Source organism: Pleurodeles waltl, chromosome 8, assembly GCF_031143425.1.
Source record: "Pleurodeles waltl isolate 20211129_DDA chromosome 8, aPleWal1.hap1.20221129, whole genome shotgun sequence".
NCBI lineage: Eukaryota > Metazoa > Chordata > Amphibia > Caudata > Salamandridae > Pleurodeles > Pleurodeles waltl.
Genome location: NC_090447.1, coordinates 517,091,781 through 517,110,874, shown reverse-complemented (window position 1 = coordinate 517,110,874; position 19,094 = coordinate 517,091,781). Strand labels below are relative to the sequence as shown.

At 47.6% G+C, this 19,094-nt stretch overlaps 1 protein-coding gene across 2 annotated transcripts in view; it reads left to right on the top strand.

Moving 5' to 3' along the window:
• Positions 1-19,094, top strand: part of PPEF1 (protein phosphatase with EF-hand domain 1) — a 471,481-nt gene that overhangs the window by 356,432 nt on the left and 95,955 nt on the right. For both annotated transcript variants that reach the window (XM_069204506.1, XM_069204505.1), the window contains exon 12: positions 17,682-17,867. In XM_069204506.1, the coding sequence (XP_069060607.1) occupies positions 17,682-17,867 (186 nt within the window). The remainder of the gene's footprint in view (positions 1-17,681; positions 17,868-19,094) is intronic.

Below are 19,094 nucleotides of genomic sequence, written 5' to 3'. Positions count from 1 at the left end.
AATAGCCACCTCATGAGCATCTACACAACAAACTGGAAGTACATGCAAAATTTCCAAGAGCAAGTCAGATGTAATTGCTTTGCGCACTACCTTCCCCCTCACCTTTCAATATTTTACCCAAAATACCATCCTTCGCCGGATCCCAGCCAAAGAACAACTTCCCATAGTAGGACACTCCTGCCAACTTGCACCCAATCGTCGCGGTGTTAAGCTCTTCTGAATCAAAAATAGTACAAAATGCAACACTCGAGCCTCAAGAGCTCCCTGTTCCTTCCTCCAGAACTGCCCTACAAAAACCTCAAAGTCCTGAAATTCCAATCATGCTAGGCGATAACTCTTCAGGGTGGATTCCACTAGTGACATCTCCACCAGCCTCATGACCATCACGCCCCCACTCCCAAATGTCTGCTTGGACTGCTGTCTTGTGCTCTTCTGTGCCTGGTGACAATTTGCGGAAACACAGCCACTGCGAACGAGACAGGGAATCTGCAATAGAATTGTTGACCCCAGGAATATGCGCAGCCTTAAATATTATATTCAAAGTAAAGCAATGAAGCATAAACCTCCACAACAGCCGCAGTATCCTGAGATCCCTGGCCCTCTTTCTGTTTACCAAGTCAACCACTGTCAAATTATCCACGTTGAACATTAATGTTCTGTTGGCCAGTTCGTCACCCCACACTGACAAAGCCACCAGCAGTGGAAAGAATTCCAGGAGCACAATGCTCCTGCCCTGAGTCAACCATTATGCCGGCCATGCCTCAGTGCACCACTGCCCATCCCAAAAAAGGCTAAAACCAGAGGCCCCCACTGCGTCTGCACCTGCCAGACAGTCTTCCTCCCGAAAGGACATGGATACCCCATTGAACTGCGTCAGGAAAAGTTCCCATACTTTGATGTCCTCTCACAAACATACTGTCATCCGAATCCTGTGATGAGGGAGGGATGCACCTGAGATCGCCAGCCCCATGCATCTGCAGAAAGTCCTGCCTCCCCGCACCACCCAACATGTAAAGTTGAGCAAACCCAGGAGTTGTGCCACACGCAGTTTGATTTTTTGTCTCAACCCTTGACCTTGTTTTGGTCAGGCCATGAAGCTCCATTTAACTGCGCCGGTGCCCTTTACCCCGCCCTCGCTGCTGCTGTGAGTTGTAGGCCCTCCAGCACCTGCAGGCTCCCGCCTGCGCCTCATCCCTGATGGCTAGTGGTTGCCGTAAGTATTGTGCGTCTGTCTTGTGACTGTCTGTTTATTTTTTTGTTCTTTACTGCTCTTTGTCTCCTTTTTCTGCCTTTGTCTCCTTTTTCTGCCTTTTTTCCGACCGTTCACCTCTTGCCGTTTTTCCCCCTTGCTCGGCCCTCGCGCTCTGTTCCAGTCCCGCCGCTGCGTCCCCTGCAGCCCCACCCATCTTGTGCCCCCATTCAACCAACGCTTCCGCCTCCCAGCTGCTCCTCCCTCTCACCTCCCCTTCTTAATAGCGCCTGCTGCGCGGTGCAGAGAGTGACCCCTGACCTGTTTTTAAGGTCGGGTCGCTCCCCACGCCGCGCAGCTTCACCTAACTGTGCCCATGCCCTTTACCCTGCCCTTGCTGCTGCTGTGAGTTCGAGGTCCTCCACCACCTGCAGGCTCCCACCTGCGCCTCATCCCTGGTGTCTAGTGGTTGCCATAAGTATTGTGCGTCTGTCTTGTGACTGTCTGTTTATTTTTTTGTTCTTTACTGCTCTTTGTCTCCTTTTTCTGCCTTTGTCTCCTTTTTCTGCCTTTTTCTCCTTCTTTTAGCCTTTTTTCCAACTGTTCACCTCTTTGCCGTTTTTCCCCCTTGCTTGGCCCTCGCGCTGTGTTCCAGTCGGCTGTTGCATGCCCTGCGGCTCTGCCTCCCTCACGCCCGATTCAACCAATACTCCCGCCCCCCAGCTGCTCCTCCCTCCCACCTCCCCTTCTTAATGGTGGCCGCTGTGGGGCCGCACGCAGCGGGCGTACCAGACGCGCGCCAGAGGCAAGCCTGTCTGTGCCAATCCATGCCTGGATCACAGCCAGCGCCAGACCCCCTGTCCCCTGTGACCCCCTCTCCGTCCGACGCTGCTACAGTGCCAATGCCCTCCACGCCCTCAACACCGGCCGATCCACAACCTGCTTCCAAGCCACTTGAAGCTCACCCTCAGACCCTTCTCCTGCCGGAACTGCAGCTACACCAGCCCCCGAGCCGCCGCCCCTCTTGCCAGAACCGAACACAACTGCATCCTCCACAACACCCGATCTGTACACAATCACGTCGTCGAACTTTGGGACCTACTCACCTCATCTTCCCCCGACGTCGCCATCCTAACCGAAGCCTGGATGAACCCCTCCTCGGAACCCAACATCACCATAGCCATCCCAGACGGATATAAGATCACCCGCAGAGACCGCATCAACAGACCGGGGGGAGGGATCGCCATAGGTCACAGCAATACCACCAGAATCTCTACAAGCACCGAAGACGCCCTTGACGCTGCCGAACACTTACTCTTCCAGATTCACATCAATGCCAACACCACCCTCAGAGGAACACTCATCTATAGACCCCCCCGGCCACAGTTCAGTGACTCCATCGCCAATGCAATAAACGCTCACGCCCTTGCTTCCACGGACTACATCCTCCTCAGCGACCTCAACTTGAGAATGCCAGCGACAGCAACTCCACCGCCCTGCTCAACAACCTTGACAACCTCAGTCTCAAACAACTCATCACAACACCCACCCACTCCGCCGGCCACACGCTGGACCCCGTCTTCTCAGCCAGCAGCCACGTCACCTTCAGCCACACCACCGAACTCCACTGGACCAACCACCGCTGCGTCCACTTCACCTTCAAGAAACCCACCACTCACCACCACTCTCAACAGATCCCCCGCCACAGCTGGAACAAGGTCACTGAAGACCAACTGATCTTCACCCTCGCCCGACCCCGCCTCCCATTACCGCCGACCCCAACACTGCCGCCCCCAACCTCAGACAATGGATAGACAACTGCACCAACACCCTCGCCCTGATCAAGAAACCCTCCAACAACCACACCAGCACTAAGGCTATCTGGTTCAGGGAGTGCCGAAAACTCGAGAAGAAGTGGCGCTACAAACAAACAGAGATCAACCACAGTGCCCTCAAGAACGCCATCCGCAAGCACCACCAGCTCATCCGGACCACCAAGGGATCCTCCTATAAGGAACGCATCGAAAACAACGCACACAACAGCAAAGAGCTCTTCAACATTGTTAAGGAATTCGCCAACCCCAGGTCCTGCTCCAACGACACCCCACCTTCGCAGGACCTCTGCGACTCCCTCTCCACCTTCTTTCACTGCAAGATCACAGACATCCACGACTGCTTCAACACCTCGACCCCCACGTCAGCCGCTGTCACCACAACCCATGACTCACCGGACCCCAGCCACACCAACCTCCTGCTCTCCTGGACCCACATCAACGACGATGATGTCATCAAAACAAATGGCACCATTCACTCCGGTTCACCCTCTGACCCCTGCCCTCACCACGTCTTCAACAAAGCAAGCTTCATCATCGCCCCCCAACTCCGAATGATCGTCAGCTGCTCCTTCGAGACCACCACCTTCCCGGAAAGCTGGAACCACGCCAAAGTCAACACCCTGCTAAAGAAACCCAAAGCAGACCTAAGTGACCTCAAGAACTACTGGCCCCTCTCCCTCCTCCTCTTCCCAGTGAAGGTTCTTCAAGAAGATCGTCAACGGACAACTAACCCGCTTCCTGGAAGACAACAACACCCTGGACACATCACAGTCCGTTTTCCGTAGCAACCACAGCACCGAGACTGCCCTCATCGCCGCCATTGACGACATCAGGACCATGCTAGACAGAGGCGAAACTGCGGCCCTCATCCTCCTAGACTTCTCAGCTGCCTTCGACACCGTCTGCCACCACAACCTACGCACACGCCTCCATGACGCAGGGATCCGCCACAAAACCCTGGACTGGATTACTTCCTCTCCAGCAGAACCCAGAGAGTCCACCTCCCTCCCTTCCTATTTGAAGCCACCAAGACCATCTGCGGCGTTTCCCAAGGATCCTCCCTCAGCCCAACACTTTTCAACGTCTACATGGCACCACTCGCCAACATCGTCCGATCACACAACCTCAACATCGTCTCCTACGCCAATGACACCCAGCTGATCCTCTCACTCACAAGGACCGCGCCACCGCCAAAACCAACCTCCACGACGGAATGAAGGCCATCGCCAACTGGATGGAGAGCAGCCACCTGAAACTGAACTCAGAGAAAATGGAGAACCTCATCCTCGCCTCCAACCCCTCAGCCTGGGATGACTCCTGGTGGCCTGCCACTCTAGGAACTGCACCGACGCCCACCAACCACACACACAACCTAGGATTCATCCTGGACTGGACTCATCGCACACCATGACCCAGCAAGTCAACGGCATCTCATCTTCCTGCTTCAACACCCTCCGCATGCTCCGAAAGACCTTCAGATGGATCCCCACCAGAACCAGAAGGACGGTCACCCAGGCCTTCATCAGCAGCAGACTGGACTACGGCAACGCTGAACCACGGCCAAGCTCCAGAAAAGACTGCAACATATACAGAACGCCTCTGCACACCTTATCCTCAACATACCACGCCGCAACCACATTTCAGCCCACCTGAGAGATCTACACTGGCTCCCCGTCAACAAGAGGATCACCTTCAAGCTCCTCACCCATGCCCACAAAGCAACCCCCAAACGCTGGCCCCGCTTACCTCAACTAACGACTCACCTTCTACACTCCCAACCGTCAACCTCGCCCTCGCCACCATCCCTCGCATCCACCGAACCTCAGCCGGTGGCAGATCGTTCTCCCACCTCTCCGCCAAGACCTGGAACACCCTCCCCCTCCACCTACGACAGACCCGGGACCTGCTGACCTTCAGGAAACACCTCAAGACCTGGCTGTTCGAGCAGTAGCACCTCCCCCCCTGTGCCTTGAGACCCTCACGGGTGAGTAGCGCACTCTACAATGATTGATTGAATGATTGAACCTGATCTGCCGCAAAAATATTAAAATTTCTTCAACCTTCTCAGCAGGCAGACACGCCATGAAAGCCACTGTGTCCAGCTCAATGCCCAAAAAAGTCAGCATGCAGCTAGGGCCCTCCGTTTTCTCTGGAATCATGGCTACCCCCAATCCAGCACCAACTGCTCAAATCACTGCAACGCCCTACCAAACGAGTCAGAGCGTGGTACACTCACAAAAAGCAAATCGTCCAAGTAGTGGGACACCGTCCGATGCCCACTCACCTGAACAAAAACCCAATACAGGAAGGACCTGAATGCCTCGAACTATGCACAGGAAATTGCGCAACCCATGGGCAGCATTCTGTCCACGTAAATGGCCCCTCCCAATTGCATCCCCAGCAAAGAGAAATCCTCGGGGTGAATGGGTAGCAGCCGAAAAGCTGCCTGATTTCGCACTTGGCCAACTCAGCACCCCTGCTGCACCCCCGTATGTGCTGAATGGCATCGTCCACTGAGGCATACACTAATCGTGTATCCTCCGGCGCGATGAAATCATTCACCTGTGTCCCTTCAGGCCATGACAAATGGTGTATCAGTCGGAAATTCCTTTTAGGGACCATGCCAAAAGGTGAAATCATCATTTCATCCATAGGCCACTCGTAAAAAGGGGCCTGCAATTCTGCCCTCTGCCACTTCTTTACCCAATTTAGTCGCTACCACATCCTGCATGGCTTTTGCTGACTGCAAATTGTCAACCCATCTCCTTGCGTGGCTCTTGGTATCTTACCCGAAACCCCTCTTTGAAAACCCACTCCAATTTGCGCGCCATGTCCGTATCTGGGTACATACGCAACCAGGGCAGTAACCTAACCAACTAAATTAGATTAGGTGCCTTTCGGCCCAGGAGCACCATGCCCCCCTCTGGTAGATCTCCACTGTTCCGCCTGACTGGCAAGGGAAAAACATTGCATAACTTGGTGTTTCCCCCCACACTTGGAACACTCATGTTTGAATTTGCCGGGGTGTTTAGAGCAAAACCCCTTGTTAAAATTCCAACATGCGCCTGAGCTAGGCACTGGGGCCCTATGTGCCCTACGTGCCCCTCCTGGAGTGGGATGCTGCAGAAAAGACTTAAAAACCACCGGGAGACCACAAGCTGTGTGGGTGGATGCTGCAAAATGCGAAAAGGCCATCCACTGCATCTATAACTCCAAGTCCACATCTCCCCATGGCTTTTCAGGATTAACACTCACTCTGGCCCTAAACTCCTCGTCTTAGCTCAGCCATGCAAACCCCATGAAGTGCATTTGGGCCTTGCGGATAATATCCATGTACTTATGACAATGGCCCTGTCTGCGTATTTTTCGCAGTAGATACTAGCATAAATCAAAAATGCGGAGGTCCAATTATCCATATTTATTGGGAGTCTAGGCCTATGCACTAGTTCCCACTCCATCTTTTTAAAGCTTTCCTTCGCCTGGATGTCTCTATAAAGGAGCTTGAATACGTCAATGTACTTGTGTCTCCAGAACCTTGCTTTTGTCTTGCCTGCTACATGAGAACCCCATGGCATAGCTAGTCCCATGTATGGGATTCGCTTCTTATGTCAGTCTCCCCATTTGGCATCGCCCTCCTTGTCCTCGCTTGCCGCTGTCTCTCCATCCCCACTCTAGGGCGTCAGCACTTTATCCCCCACATGGTCTTTGCTGCCTGCTTGTACCGCACCTGTACTGGGCATGCTGTGTATCGAGTCCTCCCCCACTCCAATAGATTAATATTGAGATGTCTGGCCTTGCCCTTCCGATCACCCCACGGGGACCACCATTCCCCCTTACCTTGGACGTGAGTTCCCACTTCCAATAGCGACTTGCGTCTGCAACCTTGTTTGTGTGAGCCCTTGTGCACTTGTGTGCCGGTCTTTGATGCCTGCAAAACATTAAGAAAAGAGGGGGCTGGGATGCTCTTGTTCCCCTTCCCCCTCCCTTGCTCCCCCTCACCTCTTTCCAGCTCTACCACATCCACTTCATCCATACCTCACTCGTCATCAGCACCTTCTGCATCCACAAAGTCACGCTCTTCTTCCATCCCGTGGCCCCCATAGCATATGCCATACGCGTGCTTCATGCGCTCCTGCAGTGTAGAAAAGGCCGCCGAAGACCCCTCTTTAGCTTCTGACCAACGTCCTGGGGCCGTGTTGTGCCCCATTTGTTTTGCCACCTTTCTGCTAACCTCTGATGCTAGCTTTGACTCACCACGCCGCACCTGGCCGTGTGTGCCCATCGCGTTGCCTGTCCCACCAGCCGCACCAGCCTCCTGATCCCTACCCTTCTCCTCATAAGGAACCCACACCTAACTGCCCGGCCCCAAACTATCCCTCTCTTGTGCCCCCCACTAGCCACAGCTGAATTCCGCTTTGCCTGTCTGGATCTCCCTTCTGCCTCCCCACTTTCCTTGCATGACAGGGCCCACCTGCCACCTTTGCTCCTGAATCCTGGCTTCAATATCCACTGCAGACCAGTCAGTGATTGATGCTGGGTCCCCCCCCCCACCCTGTCCATGGCTCCAAGTCTCTGCCTGCTCCCCAGCTGGCTCCAATTCTGCCCCCCCACATGCTGCCCCCCACCCCCCAGGGATCCCCCGCTGGTGCTTGTGACTTCTTCCGCTTCCCTTTGTTCCTACCCTGCCATGAACCTTTCCTTTCCTCCTTACAGTGGCTGCCTGCCCTGCCACAGAGAGGTCCAGGGGCTGCTCCAGCCCCCCCAGATTCCCCAGGCCTCTGCCCCACCTGTTGGTCTTCCTGCCCAGCTGGCAGGCCTGCACAAGGGGCCCTGCCTCACGGCCAGGCGGGAAGTCCCTTTCTAGCTCCACCCCCCCTGCACTGTGTCCCTTTCAGCCCCCCACCTCCTGCATCGTGCTGTGCAGCAGGGGCGGGCACGCTGCATCTCGGCCCCCCATACTTTCTCTTGGCTCCCTTAGACGGCAGGTGGCTACACTGTGCTGCCGCCACATGCATGGTGCACGCCATACCGACCCAGGCCTGCTCAAGCACAGCAGGCCTGAGGAGGTCACTGTGGCTGTCTACACCTAACACGCGAAGCAGGGCTTACACCGCTTCCCCATCATGGCCCGCAGCCATTGATGCAATTATCATAAAACTCCACTCCCTTTAAATACCTTCTTAAACGGATCGGTAACCTCAGCGCATCGTGACAGGCTGGGGCAGAAGAGGCCGATCCCACCCCCAAGCTCCTCCCCATATATCCCACTCCCTAGATCCTCCCCTTCTAAACACTACCTTGTCTTAATCTTGGCTGTGTCTTTCCAACCCCGAATGCTCCTGTGGAGAGACTAGACTGCGTCTGCTCTCCACGGGCCCTACATTATGTATAGGAACAAGGTATACAGCTTCAGTGCCACTCACGGGGGAGCTGTGCCTTGCACCACTTAAGGGTGTGGAACTAAAGCAAGACAAATGTCGGACAACGAACGTCACCCAAGACTGAGCAAAGTAGTAAAATGATACTGGCAGATATGGCTTACTCATTCGCTTGTGATCAATTAATGGTCATTCGAGTACAGCAGAGACACTAACGGAGGAGAGCAGGCCATTCACCGCAGAACAGCTATTTCAGTGCAGCAGCATACCTGAATAGTCCGAAGTGGAAATTGTGAGGAGGAGTCCAGGAGATCAGGAGCAGGAGAGGTGCGGAGAGCCAGTGCACTGGTGTGCGGCGAAAAGCAGCGAGGAGCAGTGGTGCAGTGGTGCAGCGGAACGGGGTGGAGAGTGGTAAACAGGAGGATCAAAGAAGTAAGAGGAGTGTGCGAGGAGTTGTTCACCGCATCAGGGCTATGGATCACTGTGGAATACTGCAGAGCATACTATCCTGCCTCCCGCCCCACAGGGTCCTGATTGCTTTGCCCGCTTCTGCTTCCGGCATGTTCCAGCCTTCTCTGTGAGCCCGACCAGCTGGCCAGTACCGCCAGTACTTCCAGCACTCGAGCAGCACTCCATCCGGCTTGCACAGGGCTCACATCACTCCAGAACCCGCTTGCTTCTAAGCCCCTCCCCCACACCTGCCAGAGATGGAGCGAGCCTGGGACCAGGTACCGAAAGCAACGCTGAGAGTAGGTGTTAGTACCAGGTGCGGAAGCGGCTGGCTTAGGGTACAGCATAGTTTGCATTGCTGCCTCCCTCCCTAACTCAGTCTGAGCCCACCCTTGCCCCATAATTCATGGCTTGCAGACTTGTGGAAGCCCCGGCTGCCAAGGAGGACTTAAGTTAAGGATCTAAGTAACCAACAAGCACCTATAAGCATCACTAATTACCCTCCGCCACAGACCCACTTTTATTGCCCCCCCAGACATCCCTAGAAACAGTGTGGTAACATCGATAAAGCTATCAGGAGGCATCAGAGCAGCTGGTGTTTCAGCACATTATATTAACACAGATATAGGCCCTCATTATGACATAGGTGGTAAATGCCGACTACCGCCATGGCCACAAGACCATCACATGGCTACCAGCCAACCGCCATATTATGACCGTAGCCGAAATTCCGTTAGAAGGCTGGCGGAATTCCGGCTACGGTCATGGCGGTGGACGGCGGTAAGGTGGTGCTGCTGCCAGCAGCAGTGCCACGCCAGTAGACCGCCGACGACCGTATCATGATCCATTATACGGCCTGTTGGTGTCCTGCTTGTGGACGCTGCAGCTGGCAGCAGCGATGCGTCCCGTCTCCTGCCGGAGGACCCCTGCAAGGAGTATGCCTGTGTGTATGCGTTTGTATGTCTGTGCGTGTAGGTGTGTGTATGTCGGGGGTTGGAAGGGGGAGGGTGGGGGAGGACTCGGGAGTGGGAGGGGGATGGGGGAGACCCCTACCAGTGCCAGGTAAGGAATTCCCTGGCACTGATAGTGCCTACCGCAGTGGTTTTCGTGGCAGTAATAAAGCCATAGGAACAATGGCGATGGGTGGGGTCATTTTCCCGTGGGCGGCCTATTGACGGCCACCGGGCTGGAGACTTTAGTCTCCAGCCCGGCTGTCGTTATTGCCGTGGTGGTTGGTTTGGCACATTGGCGGTCTGGCTTTTGCCAACCCGCCAATGTCATAATATGGCGGTATATACCACCAGCCTGTTGGCGATACTACAGCCACTATAACGCTGACCGCCCTGGTCATAATGACCACCATAGTCTCATAACTGCTTATACTGCTTTTACCGCCCAAACAAGTGAAGGGGGAACTGGACATAGCATATAGCATATTGGAAAGAGACATTGCACAAAAAGCATATAGAATCTAATTTGTGAAAACGATCTTAAGCTAACCAGTTGCAAACAGCAGCTAGCGGCAAGGTACAAGTATGTGACAGTAACTAACTGAGACTAAAAGAATAGACTATAGAGCCTGAGAAAACCTACTGTTTTTTAATCCAGCTGGAGGCTATTTCCCTCAAATCGTCCTGATAAGGAGGAAACAAAAAGATGAAAAACCAGGAGCACATGGCAAACAAACTAAAAGTCCGTAACAAAGGAAATATTACATGGCAATATTACATAGCGCAGAAAGGCTGACCAAATAAGTCTGACCAATAGTTCCGCATTTAAAGGAAAGTAAGGATGAGCAGAGTGCGATAATACCCACCACAGGACAACAAAGGACAAGGAAATAATGACAGAAATAAAAACACAGGTACATTTTTGCAGTTAAGAACTAGGGAAATTACCAGACTTGTCAGCAAACAAAGGCCCGTATTTATACTTTTTTTAGCGCCGCATTTGCGCCACTTTTTGGCGCAAAACGGCGCAAACCTACAAAATACAATGGTATTTTGCAAGTTTGCGCCGTTTTTGCGTCAAAAAACGACGCAAATGCGGCGCAAAAAAAGTATAAATACGGGCCAAAATGTCCTCAAGGTCTATTCAGGACGGAAGCTTAGGGCATGACTGCATACATCTCTAAGGCAGTTTTATGTTAAGCCAAACCAATGTTAAAATATTGGATGAACCAGAAATATCACACTTACAAGAAGGAGGGACACAACAATACTATCGTTCATTAACACGACTCTGCTGGCAGCAATAAATATTCTGACCTGGCAGTCACATAAACCTGAACTACAGGTGAATCTGTTACAATCCTATGTAGATTGCACCGTTGAGATTAAATCCAAGATCAGCAATCTAGAAATTAAGTCAGGCAATGAGCCTACAGATGTCACAGGGTCCTGTGTATGCAACCCAGTAGTAGACAAACTGTGCACACTCCTGGAGATGTTATCACAGCTGGGAGAGGGTGTAAAACATATGACCTAACCTCACTCAGACAGGGCAGCAACAGAGCCAATAAACACCATGGACACTTTAATGAGAACGGAAACGAGGCTTACAAGAAATAACCTGAATATGCTAGATGTCAGTAATTCGCCACCAGAAGAGAGCTAGTCACAACAAACTAATACAATGATAAGCAAGATCAAAAAGCAAATGCAAACAAAAGAGGAGACACTTAAACAAATAAGGAAATAGTAGAACTAATTCAAGCAGAAACAAACACAACCACTAAATATGAACAAAAAGAATCAACTCAGGAAGTTAGAATATTCACCGAGGGGGAGGGGGAGAGAAAAAAAAAGAAGAAAATGCGATCATGGTACCACATGCAAATTAAATCAGACTGTCAAGGCAACAAAAAGGGGGAAACAAAGACAAAATATTACCCAATCTTCAAGGAAGGGAAAAGGCATGAGGAGGTGCAAGCAAACATAAACATCAGAGGTAATTAAAACAGTGAAACACTTAGCACTGACAGTACCACCCAGTTCCAAAACCAAACTGAGCAAAAAATTGGAAGATCTGATCACCATATTGCACTAGGTGATAAAGTAAGAGAAAGTGCAATCCATGTAAACCCCATTATGAATGCAGCAGGCAGTTACAACCTAAATTTAGAAAAGAGTCATGACCAACACACTTGAATAGCCTCTTAAGGTAGAAGTGACTACAAAAAAAAAGAATGTGGAGGAAGATTCTCTCACTGGCCATTTCAAACCACAGGCAAACCCCGGTATCAGTGAGAGGAGAGTTCCCCTTTAATAAAATGAACCATGCATGGACACATGGATTTCAACTTGCCCTTCCAACGCAGACAATCAGATAACTAATAATCAGGGTTATTATGAACCAAGTATGGATACAAGAATCTCACAATGTTTTCCAGCCCAAACACCCAAGTGACTAACAATCAGGACTTAGACAAAGTAAACATATACTTAGGCAATGTAAAATTAACTCAAAATAACACTGGACAGGAAGCAGCAAGCAGGGAATTAGGCCATATTTAACAACAACACAAGAAAGGCCAGGTGGCTATAGATTGGCAAAGTGCAAGAACAGGGAAGAACCTACAGCCCACACTTTGAGTTAATACTCACTCAAACAAATGCCTCACGAGGGAACCAAGGTATATTAAATAGGTCCAATATACTATGGTTATCTCATGATATGTCTTCTTTAAGCCATGTAAAATTTGGAAGATATTAGTAGAATAAGATTTGTTATCTCCCCAAAAATACACATTGTATACAGTCTACAAGAGGTTTCGGGAAACAGAGGAAATAGGAAAACCAGGTACTGCTGAAAATGCCAAAGTTCGAAAAATGGGGGATCAACATAAAGACTGTGGAGCCAGAGAGATATCCCTCAGTGCTACTATGTCAATGACAGCCAACTATTAACAAAATAAGAGGCGCAACATACTTAAAAGCCCAATAACCCACTTACCCCATTACTATTAAGGAACACCCAACTATGAGTCCAATTACATATAAATAATGAAAGAAACTGTGTTATGTACAATGCTCAGAAAGAAGACCACAAGCAGTACTGGAACTGGCTGGCGCATACACTATCCTCAAAGGCCAAGATGCACTCCCGACACCGACCTTCGAAATCAGACTGGAAACAGATCACTAGAACAGAAATAACATTAATCTCTTGAAATGTGGCAGGGCTTAAACAAATCATCCAGCAAAAGGACTCCCTAGAATTCCCAATACGGGGAATATATTCTGCATTGAAGAAACTGGGGGCTCATGTTAATCGCCCAAAGATGGATACCAGGAAATGTATTATCCAGCAGAAACAAATAATAATTGTGAAAGAAGCTTGCAATTTATGTAGTTATGTAGGGTAACAGTGGTGAACCAAATCTCAACATATCAAGGAATAGCCTGTAATTACGCATAGCAAATAATTCAGTAGTCATTGTTGATATGCATTTGAACCCATCTAAAAAACCTTATGAGGAAATTCTAGAGAGATTCTGTGAATCACTTGATGAACTACTTAGTGCCACCTCCACTCAAGAAGTCTTACACTTAGGTGATTTTAATATAAAAAAAATCTTGCCCACATCACCAGTACTTTCAATGGCTCTGGCAAAACATCTCATGAACTGCTACAAATTCAACAGGCATACAATCTGCATCCCTTAGAGTACCTATTGTAGCCTAAACTCAGAGACAACCTACCATATCACACATAGAAGCAGTCACCATTAGATTATATAATTGCATTTAAAGCCCTCAGGGAGTGCTGCAGAAATCTCACTATCCTGCTATGAGAGGAAAGTGATCACTACCTGTAGATCACAAAGTTTATGATATGGTACGAAGAAGGAATAACTTTACCAGTTGTCAACATCTCGGATGGCTTGCAATTTAATTAGGAGATTAACATGGGGGAGCACATCCTCACCAGGGTTCAAGGCATGGCAAGCTGAGTTTAAACATACAAACCATGAACCTTCTACGGCTCATGGGCCGCACCTTACTATAAGGTTGCCTCTGTACACAACACATTGGTAGGAAAGAGCACTAGCCATATGAATATAAATGGGTGAGCCGATTTTCTAAGTCAGTAACCATGGTATAATGGCATAATTAAAAAAATATAAATCAACATTAAAAAAGCAATCAAAGTCAGCAAGTCTAAATTCACAAATGAAATAACAAAGCACATGCTATTAACAGCAAAGAGAGGCATTTGAGAGGCTCAAAAGAAATACAATGAAGACCAATGGTATAGAGTTCTTGCATAACTGAAGCCCAACATGCAGTCCGAATTTTGACAGTTCGCTAACAGACTACATGAAACCACGTTTAAAAACATAAATGCATACTACAATGAACGTGGCTGGCACATATGAGAAACATATACACCGCAGAAAAAAACAGTAATGGGAGCCATAAATATGCCCAAAAACTAGCTGGAGTCAGCAGCACCAAGGGAGAGACATATAAATAAAAAAATTGTTAAACATGTGATAAAGTTAATAAGAGCCGACATGGTGCACGGACAAAACAGCCTGCCAGGGCATTTATTCAAAACGGATATTTGACACCATTTTATCAAGTCTCCTCTATAAATGTCTAGGTCCCAGAATTGTGGTGTGGTGTGGATCCATTCTGCATCCGCTCCACAAGAAGGGGAGCGCACACAGGACCCTGCCAATTACCAGCTGGTAGCCTTACGTGGCGTATAGGCCAAACGCATACGCAAATATCCTTCTAAAAGATCTAGAAAGCTGGGCAGAAAAAGAAAATGTATTCCTTATTACCAAACTGAATTCAGACAAAAAGTCTCGACTGTAGATAATATTGTTTCCCTATCACACCTGGCCTTCTGTGTGAAAATATATTTTCAGCCTCCACTTTACCTCTGCTTTGTAAATCATTCAGCAGAGTTTGACGGGGTGGACCAGTAAATATTATGGAAGAAGCTGGTCAATTGCTGCATTCCCTAAATTCTGCTTAAAGCAATTATGTCACTGTGGAAATCCAATTGATACACAGATGGACCTGAGCCAAGGTCTAAATAAGCATTGTGGTTATTCCTTCTGAGACCCAATCCAACTCCTAGCTCTCTCCCTGAACGCTCCTGCCAGCCATCCCATATGACCTCGCTCGACTCTATAGTCACGTAGACAGAGATGATTCCATCTCTGCCCACGTGGCTACAGCTACATTACCACAGTCACTCCACAAGGGCACCTGGGTATGAGTTAAATTGGGCCATGGTAATAAGACCACCACAACAATTGCCACAAACAAGGGCATAAAACTTTAATGTGCGCTCAGCCCCCTGCTTTTTAACTTATACACTGCCGATCTAGGGACAGTGATAAAGAGGGCCAAGTCATTTCTCCTCAGAATAGGGCGATGTATGATCCCGTTCCTACAATACGCAGACAATTTAGCAATTCTAGATCACACAAAAAAAAGGCTTACAAGCTCACTCAATGAGTTGTATTAAACAATGTGAGCATCAAGTTGGGGGGCAAACGCTAATAAAACAAAAGTAATTATATTCAGGAAACTAAAGGGGAAAGCAAAGAGTGTGTAAATTAGACCATGTGAGGTTCGACTGTACCACGTCTTATAACTAACTGGGAATTTGGTTAACCGACATAACTAAACCTCAACTCCATCTAAAAGTAGTAGAAAAAAAAACTTGCATCTTAATATTCGCATTATGCCAGCTAAACATAGCCCAAACAGCTGAAGCTATCACAAGGGTGATAAAGGCCAAACTAATACCAGGTATTTCTTACAGCCAGCAAGCGTTCCCATTGAAAATGGCAACATTACTAGACAAGATGCAATGCATTGCTTACAATTGAGTATTTCATTTACCGCAATACATCCGACGAACACAGATATGCCTGGAATTTGGATTGTAAAAACAAGACCTAGCATGCACGGTGCAATTTCTTGGATATTACTATCAAAATATATGTGTTAAAGAGGGGTCATTAAAGATGGTATTACAAGAGAATTTGAACGGCAAAGATAACAATTGGAAAGGTACTTGAACAAAGCCAGCACAGATTTAGGGCTGAGTTCAGACTTTCTAAGAACAAACAGCCACTCACACACAACCCCAAAAGAAATAATAACAAGCATTTACAATGCAATGGGTTTCGCATTTGCTCGACTTAGAGCTATTAGCGTTGTAAACTCCTAACCGGACTTTTCTTGCCACATAAATTGAAAATTAAAAGTGAAACAGTTTCACATAAGCAATCCAATTCAAAGCGCCACTCCATGAGCATGAAGGAGACTCACAAAAAGGAAATGAAGTTTGTTCACAGTCAAACTTATTGGCAAAATTGCAACTAGCCATGTAACAGGGCCGATGTCCAAGGCGGTAACCAAACTGCCCCAAGGAGGGACAAACTGGAAGCATTTACCAGTGATAACAAAGGATTTTTGAAGGGCAAGCCCATGAATGAGCGATAGTGATGGGCGTGAGGTGGGTGTGGTTAAAAGCCCAAAAAGATAAGAACACTTTGGAAAAGCAGAGCTTGCGCGCTGCTATGCTCAACCTAAAAAAGCAAGTTATTACAAGTTCTGAAACATCTGACAAGGAATTGTTATCTACACATGGACTCTATAGACCTATTATACCATCTTATTAATCACCTCGCCCGCAGCACTATTTGAAGAAACGACTGAGCCGGGCCTGAAGTAGAAATATAATGCTCGCCATGTTTTTGGTATTACCTATTGCTGAACTGCGACTAAACTGGAACAATAGAGTCAGCAATAACACAAATTACAGATTTGCACATACAATATAGAATAGTTCACACACATACCATTATGCTGTCCGGAATTTGGATTTGCCCATCGCACTCTTTTAAAATCTCTGTTTTTATTGGATGGAGTACGTACCCGCAAAGAGGCATTATCATTGTGTTTTCACTCATCATTCACAGTCATGGCAAGATATGGGATTTTTCTTATAGTATAACGTTGAAAACATTTAAAGCCTGGAATCATCCAAGGTATTTTGGAGACCTTTACTACCTCATTGTTTTAATTAAGGATCAAAAGACAGATTAAACGCTCTGTTAATTTGCAAAGACTTGTCAATACTGACTTTAAGATTGATATAATACGAACTACAGATGCAGGGCTGTAATCCTGAATCAAACGTGTTTATTTTTTATTTTTATTCCGGGAGGGGGGTGGGTTCTTTTTTAAAATTATTTTAATTAATCATATACAATAAAATAATGTACTCATTCATTGATTCCTTCACTTTTTACTCAGTTTAAGGGGATTGGATTTAATGCTTTGTTTTAGCTGTTGTTATACACAAACATGTTTGGCAACCCTCTATTCTTCGATTATCTCTGCACTGCTATGCTTTCCAGACTAATCTGTCAGGACCCATGCACCTCGATTCCTCTACTTCTTCATCCAGTTTTGGAATCATTTTGAAGTCATTAAAAAAAATAAAAGGTCAAACGTCAAACGTTTTAGGAGACTATACTTTAAATGAGCACGCTCCCATTTAAAAATGGCCCATTCATTTGTGAGCAGCCCATTCCAAAGTACACATGAAGTTTGCTGACTTTTTTTAAAATCAGGACTATGTCGATATAACCATAACCCAATCAAGCTCCAGTATCCACGCCGTTTAAACACCAACCATGGAATAATTTAACAGAATGGAAAGGAAATTAGAGAAATAGGTATGACACAGGGCCACTGAGATACATACTGTTTTGTAAAAAGTGTTTTCTGCTGAAAGATATTTTGCTTACTATTTCTCCTCCTATGATAACCTGAGACAATGTTCTATCTCTAGGTGATAGATATCCTTTGGAGTGATCCGAGGAACCAAAATGGCTGCTCACCAAACAGCTTTCGAGGAGGGGGTTGCTACTTTGGGCCAGATGTTACATCAAAAATACTTGACAAGCACAATCTGAAGATGCTCATCAGGTCTCATGAGTGCAAACAGGAAGGTTATGAGTTATGTCATGATGGGAAGGTAAGAGAATGTACCTTAGTTTATACATTTATTGTATTTTTGTGGAGAGCCCGGTATATCTTGTATATCAGCTCAGCATCTCACACACATATAAGTAGCATTTTAAGAGTGGGCTAATAGAAGCAATTGATCCTATCCTATGAGTTCATTTTTGCTTTCGTTTTAATGAGTTGTTGATGAAAATGCACTGTGTTAAAAGACATCTGATGTCTCTCATGAGCTGTATAATCTTCTCTGGCTGGACTTCTTTCTTCTGCTTATTAAATGGGTCTGGTGGTTCCTTGGTTTCTAGACACAATCCCTGGCGTCCTACTCACTTATGTCCCATTTGGCTACATAGTGTCGCTTTTTCAGCAAGTGTCAGACCCTGTAGTAGACTTTCCATCTTATAACTCATACCGCCGTTGAGAAGTGACTGGAGGGATGAAGCAGCCAGGGTTCACCCAGACCTTTGGATGTGTAGCTCGCATGCAAAATGATACACTGAGTTAATCGAGATGTGGAAAACCAGACTTGGCAATTTGAAACAGGTGATGCAGTGGAGGACTTTGTCTCACAGGTCCGTCAGCTATCACATCATTGCCTCCCAGCTCTGATTTCATCTCTCCTTGGCTGATGAAATGATGTCCAGGCCTGGGCAGCTGTACCTTTAGAAGAGCACTGAAAAATATTTTCTCTGATGGAATAGATACCAACTACCAGTTGGAAGGAGGTAATAGGTGAATCTCTCTGATCATTCATGTTCACCTAGTTCCAGACCTCAGGAGCTGTTGGAGCTGTTTCCAGACCTGACTCCTCCTTATATACAGTACAAACCTTGAAAGGGATTTCTGTGATTAGATTGCTTCAAGTGCACTGTGTGCCATTTATAAACCCAGTTCAAAAACAATCAACTGTCAGTTGGATTGCTACCTAAACCAAAGGAGCCTAAAGTTTTGGCAAATATGCACAAACATTTCACATTCTGAATGAAGCTGGACTTTAAAATCAGGAGAAAAACAATTGCTACATTCAACTACTAATCATGACCTCAACTGAAAAAAACTATCCGCAGTTTCATGTCACTTCCACATTCTTGCTGTCCCTTTCTACTTCAAACTGTGTTTGCGTTTGAGTGAATATATTTACATTTGCCAGTTTTTATCTAGCAGTGCCTAAACTTTTCTAAAACTCACACTATTTCATCCACAGAATGTTAGATGTTAATCAACAAAACTTTATTTGGCC